At 36.1% G+C, this 17,681-nt stretch overlaps 1 protein-coding gene across 1 annotated transcript; it reads right to left on the minus strand.

The window, feature by feature from the left end:
* Positions 1–4,908: 4,908 nt before the first annotated feature.
* Positions 4,909–11,769, minus strand: LOC135072576 (glucose dehydrogenase [FAD, quinone]-like). Its single transcript, XM_063966540.1, has 6 exons — positions 11,665–11,769; positions 10,843–11,286; positions 8,850–9,080; positions 6,730–6,862; positions 6,353–6,472; positions 4,909–6,195 (listed from the first exon to the last, which is right to left on the minus strand). The coding sequence occupies exons 2-6, from the start codon at positions 11,279–11,281 to the stop codon at positions 4,950–4,952; spliced, it is 2,169 nt and encodes a 722-aa protein (XP_063822610.1). The 5' UTR covers positions 11,282–11,286; positions 11,665–11,769; the 3' UTR covers positions 4,909–4,949.
* Between the last annotated feature and the right edge of the window lie 5,912 nt (positions 11,770–17,681).

Below are 17,681 nucleotides of genomic sequence, written 5' to 3' on the forward strand. Positions count from 1 at the left end.
AAACGTAAATATGTATCAAAAAGAATGTATACACGGACGGCAATATTTCACATGGAAGGATATCGTGTCGGTCTTTATGTGTTATTATCATTCAGGTTGGATTCGACACAGCTTTTGTAATTTCGTACAAATATTTACAATAATTACCCTTTAATCGGCCAATTAAAAAGGTTTAATTAGGTCAGTGGCATCGACTGAATTGTTGTTAATGGCGCTTAACAGTATTTTTTGTAAAATCCACATCAATTCTATCCACTTACTTGACAGACTGTGTCAGTGCCGGTACTAAAGGGTCCTATTTCATTTCACATCTCCCCGCGATACTACTCTCAGCAGGCTCGTAATATTGCAGCGAAGATTCAACAGCTTTACAGTTGAAGGGGAACGCAATATTTCGCGTTATATAGGGTGTCCTTTTAAGTATGGGTCAAACAAAAAGGATTGATTCAACTGCTTAAGAGCAAAAATGTTTCTCAAGAGAAGGAAGTCTTTGAAGAGAAAGAAGATCTTAAAAATACTTTTATATAATCATCATCAGTAATCAGCGTTAATTAGTATGGGGACGTAAATTTTTTTAGAATTTCGATATTATTTGTATAGGGAAGTTGTTGAATTTGAGCAGTAGAATCAATCCTTTTGTTTGATCCATGCTTAAAAAGACACCCTGTATGAAACCTTTGTCGATACTTAGTTCCTCTTTTCGTTGAAAATATTAGACAATGGCCATCTTTACCGCAAATATCGCTCTCTTTGTATTGGAAAGTGTGCTCCGCTTCGTTAGAGGTTGCGGAGAGCGGATGACCGCTCCTCTTTGTTTCTCTGTTCCGTTTGCGATCGCATCTCCGGCTATTTCGCACTTCCTCAATAAATCTCTTACGGCTGTACCTCGAAATTATATTCTATGCGCATTGCCTATGTACTGAACCGTAACTGGCGACATTGATTTATTATCTATGACTTAATTGTTAGTTATTGTTTCTAGCTCTACGAGTAGTTATGGTTATTATATTTTTTATTGATGCAAAGACAAATGGCTTTGTTTTATTAGCAAGTAAGTATTTAACATGTAATCCTGTGGTCGAAATTCAGGATGAAATTTTCAGGCTAAATAATTAAAAAAACAATTCCACTTAATTTCCGGGCAATGAAAAATATGAATCAAAGGCGAGGCCTTCCAAAGAAAACGTTGCACAAAAGCTTTGTTATTAAGAATAATTATTTCTCCAGAACTGGTACAAAAGAACTGAAAATACGTTCAGGAAATTCGAGATGTAGCCCATGTTAAAAACAAGATAAACAAGGCACCTGTTTTAAACGAGCGTGATTTATTTTGTAATATTCCCCGAGTTGCCATTAATTTATAGTTGCCGTTTTAAAACGCTGAAAAGTACGAGCATTCCGTCGCGCGGAAGGTACGAATTACTTTTTACTTCTTTATTGCGCAAATAAAAAGGATGTACTGCCGGAAGATACACTTAGTCACTATAATGAGGCAATTTATTTTGATATTATGTTTTAGAAAGTAATCTTCAATAATATGATTATTTTGGCGCTTTACTTTTTTTTTAAACGGCAAATCAAATAACCGTGTACTCTTTGGAGGATTGGAAACAATTATTGTTATCATCATCATCATAGCCTAAATAAACTCTATCTAAATATTCCTGAAGATAGGACTCACTTGATGCATTATAGGCCCTATCCTATTCTATGCTGTTCCAGTTGCTACCCCAAAATTACCTACACGACACTTTACTATAATTTTTGTTGTAATTATTTACAAGAATTATTTTATTTTAACTTTTAAAAATATTAACAACTCTGTCCTAAAATAAGAACCAAACTTTCGCAATCATTGTAGGCTATTTCGAAGAATTTTAATAATGTAAGGGAAACATTTTTTATTAGACAAAAAGTTTTCAACCCTACATAACTGGGAGCGTCACGAATGAATAATTAATTCAAACACTTCCGAATCCAATGCTGTTTGAAAAACTCACGCAATTTGTCGTTCCAAAAAAAAAACTTTTCACTTTTTGCACAGACAAAAAAAAGTTGTTGCACTTTTTATTTTCACTGAACGAGTCCGCATTGGCTGGTTAGTTCTTTTTTATGAGTATCGTATCGCTGAACTTGCCGAGCGGTCCACTTGTTGAGGCGCGAAGCGTTCGAACGTTCGCGCGCTCGGCGGAGCGTGGGCGACTGCGCTTCCCGCCCATTCATTGAACTGGCTGGAGTACTAGGGTGAACTCGACTCGATCCCAAATCGTTCTTATGATGAATGAAACGGGAAGGTATTGCGGATTGTATGAGTTATCGCCGGTCGCGCTAGACCATTACTGAAATAATAGATTTGGGAGTTCAATAAGTTAGTTCGATTCGGTTTATCTTGAGTAGGGTCTTAGTATGCGTGATTGCAGCTCTACATCTTCAACAATGATCACATCTACTGAATAAGTTTGAGCTTAATGTTATATTTGGTCTAAAATACCTACCTGATTATCTTACTTACATCGCTACTATGTAGTTTAATATTCCTTGACATTATTGATTATGGTAGTGTGAAGCATAATAATATATTTTCGTTAGTGAAATCTATCATAACATACGTAGGTACATATAGGTACTAGAAGTTAATCTATCTATGGAATGAACAACTTATCTGTTTCTGTTTCAAACACATTAAACTTAATTCATAAAAGTTTGTCATTTATATTATAGTTCATGGCCAGAGATAAGAACCACGACACAATTTTGATACTTCTGAAGTTTGATAAAAAAACTTCGTTCATAATTGGTCACCAGTTACTTTTGATTTCTCGATTTTGCTATAAATTTTATTTAAAAGATTAAAAATAGTTAATTCGAGTTCCTTTAATTGTGAGTTTCTGTAGTTGGGCATTGGCGTAGGTGTGCTGGTGGCGTGCTGGACGAGGACTCAAGACGCGCACCCCTTTATCACGGCGACTTCAAAAACCACCTAATCTCTACAGAGCTGAACTGAATTAAGCAGTTTAAAATTCTACGTAACGACGGAACGTTACTTCACTAATTAACATTTTAAGTTCCCTGCGAACGAGTCAGTCTTGAACATTTTATGTAGTTGTAACACGTTACAGAAGTGTCATACGTAACATTGTGTTTACTTGAAGTTATCTATTCATAGAGCTTAATAAAATACAGCACACTACCTAATATTATTCGACACAAAACTAAAATGAATAATGCAAAGGCGATGTGACGCTAGAGGCGGTTTTATGATAAGATCTTTTCAACAAAAGCTCAACAAACTAATACCAAAAACCTATCCACGCAATCGCCGCTTAACTACCAAGCGCCGAAACATCATCAAAGTTCCATTTCCACATTTTTTACCCTCGCTCTTTCTTAACGCGTCGGTTCGAAGCACAATAAACGTATTGTAAAGTAAGTGAGTGCGCAGACAACTGTGTTTGGGTGGCTTTGATAAAGTACCGCTGGTTTAAGGTGCTCTAAAGATTACAGCCTATCGTGAATTCGTTGTCTGTGATTTTCATTGGAAACGCTGTATTACTACTCCGCTATCCGAATGTATGTCTTAACCCATTTCCCCTGGGTTTAATGTCGGTTGTCGCCGGATATCAGTACCCTGGTAACAGTTTACTGGCACGCATAAACGAAATCCGATTTGACGAACGAACTTTGACTGAATTAAATTATTTTGGCAAAGTTGTTTCATTTGTTTTGTTTCTCGTATGTGGGTACTGTTGTTCGATAGAGCCTGATATTGGTTTAATAAAGTTGTAAACTCATACGTAAATAAACTTACTTCAGCAAACTTTAGTTACTAAGATTTTGATATCAAAATCCCGGAATGTCGTAAGTCATATTGGTGTATTATTAAGGTGTGTAGTAAATATATTTCTTCTTCTAATTTAGTGACGTAATAGAATGAAAGCTGCGGTAAGAGTTTCTACATCGGAAGGCGTGGGTTGTACATAATGTATCAGCCACAGACAATGGCGGCCAGGACATAATGTCAACAATGTGTTCATCAGGGTACAATCCCAAATTACGTGAAGCATGTTTGAGTCTTCAAGACACGGTAATATGGCGCTGTAATTATGCTAAAGAAAGGAAATGAACACAATGGAAACACAAGGCACCTACTTGCTCTTATGGAAATGATGAGGCAAACCCCCAAAGATTTAACGCCCATTATTTTGCTATAAAGTAAGGAAAGCTAATAAACTCTGCCCAAGATGTTGATCTCGTTGGAAATGAACAGATTGGCTATGAAATTTTAATTAAATGGACTTAGTTTTGTATTAAGGTGTTTACTTCAAACATTAGCAATTTCCAACCCATTTTAAAATGTATCGGTAACACTTAATTGGTGAATTGTAACGTTCGCTGTGGGCCACGCACCCCTCTTTCATGGTTTCTGCAGAATACCAGTGGCCGTAACGTGCTCTTCAGTACGTTATGACCTCATACTGAGCAGAGACCAATTTGGTACAATGTATTTTGCTTTTTAAGTTGATTGTACTTATTGTTTAATTTTTTGGTACCAAATAAATGTTTTTTCTTTCTTTCTTTCTTAATTTGGTAAGTAAATAAGTACAGTCAATAACTTTCCATAAGTCTTTGATGCGGCGTATTGCGATTGTAGCAATGTTTTGCTGGCATAATAGGTAAACTTAGAAGGTAGTGCCCTTTCCCCAAGCGCCGTTAATCCCTCTTTAATGGATGTCTGCATAGGAGAACCATTAATTTTATTATTCGTGGTGACGTGACACGGCACGGAACCCTTTCTCAAACCCAATATGGGCTGTAATGAAATCAAAGGATGCCAGATTATTTTACAACGTTCTAAAAATAGAGTACAGATTTTCAAAAGAAGATGAGATAATAAATTAATAATTAATGTTATGATGGCAGTCTTTAATTTACTTATTACCTAAAATGAATTACGCTACTACATTCGACCAAGTTTTCTTAATCATATCTGCTGCTTTTTCTCCGATCATAATTGCAGGAACATTCGTGTGAGCACAAATTGGTCTCGGAATTACACTAGAATCTACCACTCTTAATCCTTCGACTCCATAAACGCGCAATTCTGGATCCACCACAGCGTAAGGGTCATTGGGAGGACCCATCCTACAAGTAGCGATCTGATGATGAAGTGAGACAGTCAAAGTTCTAATTGCACATTCCCAGTATGCATCAGTATTCGGTGCATGTGTTCTACACGTCGGATATTCTGCCAAATGCAATTGTGGTGCATACTTACTAAAAGCTGGTGACTGTCCCAATTTTATAACATATTTGACAGCTTCTATTAGGGTCGCCATGTCTTTAGGATCAGTAAAATAATTTCCATATAATTTAGGATGTGAAAACGGATTTGTGTCTCGCAGTTCCATATAGCCTTTTGATTTAGGTTGTAAAAGCATGGGCACTGCTGACCATGTATCAAGTCCACTAAGTGATCCAAATGCAGTATAATAAGTTTTGTCTGATATTTTCCAGCTTTTTCTGAATAAACCACCAGCGTCAAGTGTTATTGATGCACCCATGCTTATCAGTTCTACGTCAGGAACCAACTCTGGATCTTCAGATTGCGATGTCTTGATATAACCGATACCTTCAACAGAACCAGGCGTAGTGAGAAGTCCGTCACCGAACTGTAGCCATTGCATCAGATTTGGTAATGTAGCAACTTTAGGCTCTAACAGACTGGCGTTTGTGGAATTTAATTTGAAGATTACTCCAGGGAAGGCAACGTGGTCATAAAGAGTTTTTCCAACTTGAACATCGGCAATAACTGGAATGCCAAGAGTTTGCAAATGTTCTTTAGGTCCTACTCCTGACAACATGAGCAGCTGAGGCGATGCTATTGGTCCTGCAGAAAGAATGACTTCTCGTCTGCATCGGACTGTAAATTTTTTGCCATTTTTAATGTATTCAATTGCGTATGCTCTTTTAGATTGAGAGTCAATAATCACTTTTGTAGCTCTAGCTTCTGGCAGAATGTGTAGATTCTTTCTTCTTTTATGGGGATGTAAGAATGCTTTCGCTGCACTTTGTCTATGACCTTTGTTGGTTGTTGTTTGAATATAGCCAAATCCAAATTGATCTGGTGCGTTGTAATCCACAGTTGGATGTCCAAAGTCACGGCCGGCTTGCAGGAATGCTTCAATAAGTCCAGTCCTGGAATGAAAAAGTGCGTTATAGCGAAATGCTTTTTAGTGGTTATGAATATTTATTGCATTGTGCAACTAATTTAAACTTTGTAAAGATCTTATCTTGGTAGTTTCGTTATTAAATTTAAAAGTTTCCTATGGTTGGGCGCAAGTTTAGAACTTACTTAAACGGAACGTTCTCGACAGTTAGCTCGCCGTGACGCCCGCGATAGGAGGCATCTTTGTATTTTTTTAGCTCGGAACGTTCAGACTTCTTGTAATATTGCAGAACTTCTTCGTGAGACCTGTAAATAGGAAAGTAAGCTTTCTTTATACGCTATAAATGCAATATTAAACAATCGTACTCAGTTATAATATACGAGACGAGTATTAGTTCCATATTACTCGTGTTGGTAAGTATACATTCACATTACGTGTAGATAGTACTGTTTGTAATTTTCCACCAAGAAGAATTTTCTTACTACATAATATTATTATTTGGTAAAGATATAGAAATTTTAATCTTACTACCCGAAATAATGGAAAAAAAAATAAAGCTTACCAGCCATAGTTTCCATCGGCGGCGATACGATCCCAATCCTGCGAGCGACCCCGGGTGTACAGCATAAAGTTTGTGACTGACGTGCCTCCTACTGCCTTGCCTCGAGGCCAGAAGCACCTCTGCTCCTCACTCCCTGTAATAACGAAAAAGATAAGAACAAGTCAAGTTTATTGCTCAGCGCATCGCATCGGCGCGAATGATTGCTTACGTGCCATAAATTCGTGCTTCGAGCAAAATGAGATTTCACATTCATCCGTTTTAATACTGTTCCATTACCACTTTCAATCATATTTGTCTGTCTATAATATTATTCATCATTCAATCAATTACGAATTTTTTGATATAGAAATACCTACATTGGACTTGAAGGGGGTAAAAGTTTATAAGCAAAACAAAAATGTTTTTTTAAAGTTATGGATGTCATTATGAAGAACCTATACTTTTTTAACATTTTGGATTTGCCATCGTGTTTTTGATTGTCATCCAGTTAAGACTTTCTTTGAAAAACTAAACTCTACGTAGCAAAACCGAGGGTACAGGCTAGCGTTCTTACAAATGGCAGTTAACAAGAACATTATTCATGCCGTTTTCTTTTACCCAAAGTACTGAATGCGACAACGCCGCGCTAATCCGCGCAGATGTGCCCCTGCCCCGAACGTGATAATCGCGTTAAAAAGTTGATAATTTGAATTGTACGAATCTGTACAGGGGTTTTTAAAGGGCAATTCTCAGAGGTGAAATGTAAGAATCTGTACAGGGGTTTTAAAAGGGTAATTCTCTAAGGTCTAAATAAATAAAGAATAACTCTACCTTATGAATGGAAGTAACATTGGCTGTGCTTAGGTCCTTACTAGGTCCTTAATTCTTAGTATATGCCTCAGAGTACTATGACTAATAGAGAAAGAATGATTACGTTTGTTATAATTAAGTCCCGTGATTATGCTTTAACTGTTAAAATGTAAGGGAGTTCCGCGACAAAGTACTTACTCGTAATAATATAGGAAGTTCTAACTCGACAAGCTTACAGACTTAAATGCCCTATTTTCATTAACCATAGGCTTTAACACGCTTTTGAATAAAAATGCTTGTTATGGTAATTATTGAATGCTATTTGCTTGTTACTGGAATTTAAATAATTGACTCCCGGTATGACGCAGCATAACAACATTAAAAAAAATAAGGTCCATGGACCTTGAATAATATGGGAGTAGCATTTTGCTACATCTTCAACCACATAAGTTTTTCTATTAGATATAAATAGACTGCCTCAGGTGGGATTCGAGCTAACGACCTTTCGCTTACAGGATAAACCAACGTCTCTGAGGTTTATGATTTATCTATTTTTGCCACAAAAAATAGGCAAGTTCAGTACATAATAACCACGTTTACAAGTGCATAGTACATATATGTATGTCACATTTAATCTGTATTGAGCAGAATAATAATTTCAACGTTAAAGTAACTAAAAAAAAGAATATAAATAACAATATTTCATCCCAGTTGCCTACATAATATTTGCAGGTATTTTTGCATCAAATTATCTTGCACGAACAAGTTTATACACTAGACGAACACTTACTTAAATAGGTAGTTGGGACTACGTCGCTAATGAGACTTTGAGTACTTCTACAGCTTTAGAATTTAAAACACTTCGCGGCGGAAAAGAAATTTGAAGTATTTGACTTGGTAAATAAACAGTGGTCTATAGAAAAGTTTGGACTTGAAAGCTTATCGTTTTATTTGGGTAAAAACGTTAGAATCGTTGAATGCAACATGCCATTGTGTTTGGTTTATGTGCTATTGTTCTTATAACATTAAAAGAAAATAAATACGACTCACTGCTCACGTACCTTTTAAATTTTTATAATGAGGTGGTAGTGTCCATCTACAAATGTTTATCATAATTAAATACTTCCAATAATTTTTATACTCAGGCACTATTTATTTATTGTAACACTTCTGCATACCTACTAAAGATTAATAAATAAACCCTTACACAAAGTTTAAACAAATATTTTCATTTTAGCAGGTACCTTATAGACCCCTTTCGGTTTCGGTTTTTTAAATATTAATTTATTGAGGTTGTTATTTATGACAGCAGCAAGAAATTCAACACTCACCCAAGCACACGCCCGGTTGGTGTTCCATAGTATACGGCCAAGCGTAGTCCGTCAGCTGCAAGTAATGGGCTAAAGCTGGTACGTCTGACAGCAGCATCTCAGGTTTTCCAGCCTCAATGACCAGCACCATCGCCTTAGGCTTGTCTTCAGTGAGCCGAGACGCCAACACAGACCCAGCTGAACCCGCCCCCACAATAACGTAGTCGTACTCGTCTAAAGGACTCGTATAACCTGAAAGCAAATTAGAGTCCAGTCAAGGTATGCAGAGCCTGTATAGCATGTTTTTGCTTTCGTAGATTTATTTTAGGTCCAGGTATTACAGCGAGCGACTAAAGTCCAGTCGAAGTATGTTGGGAACCTGCACATGGTTTTGCTTTTTTATTTAGGTCTATTATAACAAGCAGCTCAAAGTGATCGAATGCCGCATGAATGCACTTTAAATCCGTAGGTATTTTTAGCTGTTATTTTTTTTTTTTCATTTATTCTCATAGGACCACAAACAGATTCACAATCAGAATTTATATAAAGAAGATAGTATAAAATAATATTATTATTATGAATCCAACAGCGCTGGTCTCAGTTTACTTATCAACTAGTGTTAAGGTGGAGTTCGTCTTTTACATAATTTTAACTAAGTATGCATGTAAAATAACTTATACAAAGCAATATTTTGTACCTTCATAATTTCAACAACCTAACCGTGCATGTTGGTTGGTGATATGCAAGAGATACGGTGATCGAAGTGAAACCTTGGGTTCAGAGGCATTTCTCGCAAGTGGGTGCATCTACAGAGCAGGTGTGTGATATCAATTACATGTGGAACTTACGGGGCTGAACTGAGCATATCAACAGCAAGCCCTCGAAACTTATCATGCCTTAGTGAAAAGATATCCAGATCGTTGAAGTTTTCATTATATAATTTTAGCATTCTGTTAATTGGTCACCGAATACCTGCAATTGGTTCGGCAAGGCTTGATTGCAAACAATTTATGCGTTCGTATTGCATTTTTTATTAACAAAACTGATGAAACGTGAAAAAGTTAAGAGATGGTGATATTACTTTCAGTAATCCAAAAGTACCTACATTCTGTACATAATATTTCATTATTACTACTTCCTAGAAGAAAATATCTTTCTGACAAATCATAAAAAGTACTTTGGCCGGTTGGCGGTTCAATAGGAATTCAATAGCCTCTTTTACCAAATGACAGAGTTCTAATGACACAAACAATGAGACACGGTTATTAGTCAGCATTTTCTTTCCTTTGTCCTTTGGTTTAAGTCTTAAGAAGTGTATAAGTAAGTATAATAACGAACGACAGTCAATACTTACCTCGTAATGTTTTACCGAACTTGATTTTTTTTAATAAACACCATAAAATCTAGCTAAATTGGATAACCATGTAATTTTTACTGGTTATTTTCATTGAGTCATCGATAAATCACTCGATTAATGGCAATATAAACTACATTAAATAAGTTTAATTATTGTAAGTGATTGATAAATTATTATTAGGTAACTAGTGAGAGTTTAATATATTATATAAAAAAAAAACACATTTTAGGAGCTGTTTAAGAGTCAAATATTATAATGAATTTTATTATCGGCTTAGTCATCAAAATGACAACTTCTCAAAATGACAACCGGGACGCAAAATGTCCACAAATAATCGAAATATCCGAAATAGACAATAGGTATTATGTATTATGAGAAGTTGTATTTTAGCGAAGTTGACATTTTAAGAAGTTGTAATTTCGAGAAGTGGACATTTTGCATCCCGGTTGTCATTTTGAGAAGTTGTCATTTTGATGACTAAACCGAATTATCATTGTAATTACGTGGGCACTCGTATGTAGGCATGTGCTTAATACATACTCGAACATGCTAAAGAAAAACAACATGAATATGTTGTTAGCATGGGAATATTTTGAACTTTTTTTAATTACTAACGCTAAATTCATTAAATTTACTAATAATAACTTGTTTGCTTACCTTTAGGCAACGGGTAGCTGTCTCGAAGGAAGTCGAACGGGTCATTGGCGTTCTGTGGGGAGTAGTTCACTGCTACAGTTTGCATCATCATGTTCACTATTGGGCTTTGGGGATATGACCACAGCAGAAAGCGGCCCTTTCTCCCCTTTTCCTTTAGAAGTTGCTCTTCATCATTCTCTACTTTTATATTTGAATCTTGGTTATCACTTTTAACACTATCGAGGTTTTCGTCTTTTGCAGCTGCATCATCGACAGGGTAAGGCCAAAGTATCCGTCCCTTTGGTAGATTGATGTTATTGACAGAATCTAATTCAGTCTTTCTCCAGTCGCCGTCAAATTCTTCGATCGTCACAACATCTTCGTCGTCTTCGCACTTGCCATTATGGATAAGGATGGCTAGTAAAATTATGGCTAGAGTAACTTTTTTGAAGCTCCCCATTTTGTCTGCAAACAAAAATTCGAGTAAATTATTTAGACCTGCTATAACATTTTGGAATATGTCGTTCAATTTTGATAAATGCGTTTTTCTATTGTAATTTTAAATGCCTAATTTTGAGTGTATTTTTAAATGGTTAATTCTTCATTAATGGTGGGATGTTATTTTGGTGTTACACTTACAATGTAAGTCTTACATATAAAATTTGAAAATTGTGAATAAGATAGTAAAAAAAATATGATTTTAAAAGGCCATAGAAATAGTTAAATTATAAATAATAAAAAATAATTTAAAAAAAAATATGAAACTGGGTGACAAGCACAGTTTGGAAAGTTACCTTCCTAATAATGTTAATTTAACGTCAAATAATCTAAAACTTAGCTTACCTCTCTTTTTCAAAACTCCCTTAGTGTTCAAGGGCAGCGTGTCGACATCCCCGCGGCCGGTGGCGGAGTGAGCCAGCCTGCGCGCGCGCGGGCCTTGACCGTGGCTTGTACCGCTACTTTGACATAATGACCAATATCACTCACCCGCATTTAAGCACACCGACAAATACTTTCGGCATACACATTACTATGTGTAGAGACGCTTTGCGAGCACCTTTCACGGGCTGACCTGGACGAAAATAGTTTGTGCAGCTCCATAGATGGTCGGGACTTTTTGCAACCATTCTCTGTGGATTCTGAGTGAATTACAAAGCTTTATTTTGCTCTACTTTTTAGGATATTGGGTACATTTTTCGTCATTACTGCTTACTTCAAACATTTTAACCTGCTACAGGTTAAAATGTTTGAAGAAAGTAAGAACAGAGTTTATATTTTCAACGATTGTTTTTGTCGAGTATTTCCAGTCGGGCTGGCATGATGAAGTGATAAAATAATGATAAAATTTTATCGTGGCTCTACGTTAATTTTAGACGATACACCTACCTTTTAGGATACTTTTGTCTACTATCGATATAATGTCATATTGCCGGATTTTAATTATCATGTCGTGTCGTCCGTGATATGCCAGTAGGGCCGATCGCCTATTATCTGAGATGCATTGACTGAATGTTAAATAAAACTAATAATACTCATTTTATTGGTAAGGTCTTTGGTTTTAGCCGTCATTATAGGCGTAGTTTTATACCACCAATTGCTTTCCAAAAATCATGTTAACTAACATTATTTGACATATCAACATCACATGAAAGTGTTAACAAAAAGTAAAATAGTTTCGCAGTCAACTGATTTGTGTGGAAAGTTAGAGATGCTAAGTAAAAGCACATAAAAGGTAGTTATTTTCTATTGCGAATTCAGGTCGGGATATTCTAAAGGTGCGGCCACACCATGCGATGTAACACTTCACACATAATGACGCACCCTATTTACGCATTGTATGGAATGGACATGCCTTAAGGGTCCCCGTACACGTTTGGTATATGGACTCGCCGCACACGGTTGACGCTGGTGGCCGTACACAGTTGACGTGGTGGCCGTACACAGTTAACGTGGTGGCCGCCACACGAAAATGTATGAAAATAACAGGAAATATGCCGGTGGCGTCGTTTAGGTTGTGGCTGGTGGCCCGTGTGTGAAGGACCCTAAGAGATGAAATTCAAACAACTTGAATAATCCATACCAAATGACTTAGTTCCTGTGTTTATTGTAATGTAGATTGAATGTGACTTGAGATGTTATCCATTTACTCAACACGTGTCAACGTAATTAATTTCACGTCGCATTAATAGGATCGATTATGTAATTAGCAGGTGGCTAATTCTCAATCCAAACGCGTCAATATTTAAATGTTACTTATACATTTTGTTGCAAAGTAGCACTTGGTATACAAGTATAAAAGATGCCTCAGAAGGTAAACACATAATTGATGTCACTTGATGTGCTATCGTCTGTACATAACAACTGCAGATCAAATTAAAGCTATAACGGCTTCAAATCTCTTGAAATATTAATGACTGATGTCCTCAATAAAATGAGTACAATCAGTCACAAAATAACCGATATATTTATACATTAAAACAATTCTGAAGCTTCTCTTGATGTAAGAAGTTTATTGACAGTTCTGCTACACCTACTTAGGGAGGTTTAATTATTATTCTCTTTTTGTGTTAAATGAGATCAATTCGAACATTTACTACGATTACAGTTTAACAATTTTACTTTCACTACGATTGGGTCGTTTCTAGTTTGGTCACTAAAAACAACCAAGTGAGCTCCTCATAATAATTGAGGAAATTAAAATTCCGTAAAACATCTGTTATCAGCTGTACAAGTGTGTTAAGTTTATTGACCCACAATCGGTGATAAGTGAGACGTCAAAATATAGCTTATTTGCAAACCATTTAGCTTTCCAATTATAGCTGGTTGTGTGCGGAACACATCGCCTTGCTGCCGTTATCCCGTCTCTACGCTTACTGTAATAAATTCTGGCTAAGTAACCTCACTTGAAATAAATCCGAATTTATAATACGTTTATGCGATTTTTCATCTACGAGTATTTAATAGATAAGAGATAGTCAAATTACTATTCATCATCATAATTTCAGCCGTAGGACGTCCACTGCTGAACATAGACCTCCTCCAATGATTTCCATGTTAATCGTTCGATATAGGCCTGCGTCCAGCGTCGTCCTGCTACCCTTATGATGTCGTTAGTCCACCTTGTGGGTGGACGTCACACGCTGCGTTTTCCGGTATTCGGCCTCCACTTTAGAACCTTGCTGCCCCATCGGCCGTCAGTTCAGAGCACTATGTGCCCTGCCCATTGCCACTTCAGCTTGATAATCCGTCGGGCTATGTCAGCGACTTTAGTTCGTTTATGGATCTCCTCATTTATGATTCGATCTCGTAAAAAACACCGAGCCCTCTCCATAGCACGCTGTGCAACTTTGAGCTTAAAGCTCAATTCTTGAGATTGTCAACAAAAAAATTATGTCTAGCGATAGACTAAGAATAATTCGGATGTTTTTTGCACTACAAAGAATAAGAATACTGAATTTACCTCTATTGTGCTCTCAAGCTTACGGTGCATGACACGAATACAAAATCTAGCCAAAGAAAGAGTACGTAAATGCCAATTTAAAATGGTGATGAATTGGTTTTCGCAAATTGTTAACTCTGAATCCCTTATTGATTAATAGGTGATACCTATTTATCCGTTAACAACTTACACAGGTACATAAAAGATTACGTATATTTGCCTACCTACATATATTTAAGTATCTTCATTCTCCTCGACTTATTAACTAGAAATTGTTAATTAAGTAACAAACAATTAGTTAATACAGTCAGCTGTCCCCCAGGAGTTGGGTTGGGTTTCACTAAAATTCCGGACTATAGGAGGTGCTAACGAGTGCTACTAAACGTCTCTGTAGGCTGCTCTGTAGATGTTATATACATTATTTATTTATATTATACAAACTACATTAATAAAACTAATACGAGTAGGTACCTGAATTATGCAGTAGAGGTCAATATTTATCTTGTACTAATATTTATTTTAGTGTTTTCAAAATAACACAAATAAGCAGAAGATGGGTGCTAGTAGAGCCTAGATTATTAAAAATATTTAAGTGTCAGCCCTTTTTGTTGTTGTTCCTTAGTTGCTGTCTGTAATAGTTAATTGATTACTTTAATCAATTAAATAACATGAAGTAGTCATGTAACAGCCATCTACATAATTACATCAGGCTACATTTTTGTTATTATACATCCTGCTGTCATTACGTTGATACATTTATCAAGCCTTCGTCAAAGGAATGCTGTTTACGGTCGGTGCAATGGCCGCTACTTTACAACAAGAGATGTATAGCTGTCAAGTTCACGAACATGAACGAATTAAGCAGCTCTTAAAATGCCTTTACTGGGGATCCGCAGGTTTGATGCGTTCAATTTTAAAAACTTCGTCAGGCAGGGATAACTTTATCTAAAGGATAAAATTGTTCATTATTATTATACTTAAATAGTATTATGGAGATCTGTTAAATAAATATATCCGAGTCTAGTTTGCATACCACGGTAACCTATTAAGCCATAATAACTTAGAGCAAACATTGTCGTGTTGGTTTTGGTTTGACAGAATAATCATAAACAAATAGCAAAAATATTTATTTATAAGAAATAACCGGAATATCCTGCCTAGGTATACAATGATTCATCACAGAACTCTTATGGGACCAATTAATTCATGTTCTCGATAACATTCATTGCTTGCATTGTATTTTTTATTCATAATGGTCCATTCACACAAAGCCATCCCATTAAAACAATCCAATAACTTATTCCATATTGAGAAGTAGAGGTACCTAGTCCAGTAAAAATATTATAATATTAGGTTATCTCTTAGGTTATGCCTCTCGTGAATATTTAATTATACGGTAGAGATTGTATTCTACGAAACAGGGAGACCTATTATGAAAAACAGTACAACATAGTAATTTTGTAATACTAAAAATTTTCAATGTTCATTTTCATTTTGATTTTCAATGGTGAATGGGCTTATTGGATTTTCATATGGATGCTGCGTTTAAATGATCCATATGACTGATTTAAAGAAAGGTATATTTATTTGCGTATTTAAGGGTATCAAAATGATCAAGCATCAATTCAATTAAAACAACACAAGTGACTACACTCCCAAAAACAGTAAAACGTACAGTATAAAACAGTAGCGCTGTTTACAGCTTGTTTGAAGGGGACCGTTGTTAAAACGTCGGTAACTTTAGGTGCGGAACCCTAATAAAAGGATAACAAAACGCCCGACCTGCAGCTGCAGTATAACGGGCCGGCGAATTCACCGCTACTCGTTCACTTAGGACGATTACGAACATAATGTATTACAACTTATAGTACAGTACAACCTTCTCGATATCTTCTAGAATGTGCTTCCCTGAATACAAGCAACATCTACTAAATGTTTTATTCATAATATCGATCAGATTTTCCCTGCGTCCAGCGCCGTATCCTGCTATAACTTTACGATGTAGTCGGTCCACATTGGAAAGCATTAGGGGAGGCCTATGTTCACTGCTGAACGTCCTATGGCTGAGATGGTGATAATGATGAACATTACGTACCTACCTACTAATTTTCATCAAGAACGAGCTAGTAAGTACACCTACTTGGAAAAGGTACAGCAAGAAGTCTAAAAAACCTGCGTTTAAATAAAATTAATGGTTGAAGCGGTGTTCCCTCTTTGTGTGTTTAGAAATGAATGGAAATTGAGTAACCAACTGCTTGTATACTCGTAATATTGATGAATTAAATATACTCACTACTTCTCTATGTCTTCAAATTAAATACCTACCTACGTAACTTTATCGAATCGAAATACATAAGTACGAGTAAGTACTTTAACTACGTTTGATCGCAGGTCATTGGCTCTTAATGCAAAAAATTGTGTGTTTTCATACCTACTTCGCGTACATATTGATCTTGGAATGATTATACAATTAACATAACTGGATCTATCTGCCGGTTCTTAATTCATTTTCTGTTTTTACGGCCTCGGGCGAAAGTGCTATTTTGCTATTTTTCTAGAGGTCAGTAGGCTGTGTGAAACAAGGCCCAGGTGGCGAACTTTCCCTGCTATTTGTAAACATGAATATCTTATAAACTACCCTTATCTTCGATCTAACATAGATAGGGTATTTTACAACATAATAAAAATATAGAGCGTGTAGGGTTTCACATTCACAAGTAGAATGTTATGAATCCTTATTTTTATATTGGTTAGGCTTTTCTTTACAACACGTAGCGTAACCACCCTCATTTTCATAAGCCCCGGAGTTATTGCAATAGTGGTGACTAAACAATGTATAGTAAATAAACCTATACGATCATACCCTTCTGATTTTTCCGGGAGAGATCGCTTTCTAGCTATAAGACCGCCAAAATTGTATCGATTCAATACTTGTTTTTATTTTATATACCTAGATCAGTTTAAAGTACATATGTATATGTAATGTAGACATCAATCATCAATCTTTTAAACTGCGATCTGCAACCCGCCTGCCAAGCGTGGGGATTATGGCAAAACCCTCCACTATATAATAGTGGAGGAGGCTCATAGTCCAGCAGTGGACTGTAAAGGGCTGTTGATGATGATGATGATGTAATGTACCTAGTGCAATTTAAGAAAACACGACTTTATATTTCGCTCAATATCGTGACTATTCAAATTCCAACATAGATTCATACCAAGTCAGAGAATTGGTTGATTCTGTATTTTTCCACATCTCGCTCTATATTTTTCTTTGTATCTAAGCATTATTTTCTTTCACTCCACAATAATACTTAATTAATTATTCCTTCTTTCTTCATGATGATAACTGCGTAAACCAGATAAACTCCTAAAAGAAATGTAAATTTAACGCTATCTTTTGATTCTTAGGTGCATTAAG

Source organism: Ostrinia nubilalis, chromosome 6, assembly GCF_963855985.1.
Source record: "Ostrinia nubilalis chromosome 6, ilOstNubi1.1, whole genome shotgun sequence".
In the NCBI taxonomy this organism is placed as follows: Eukaryota; Metazoa; Arthropoda; class Insecta; order Lepidoptera; family Crambidae; genus Ostrinia; species Ostrinia nubilalis.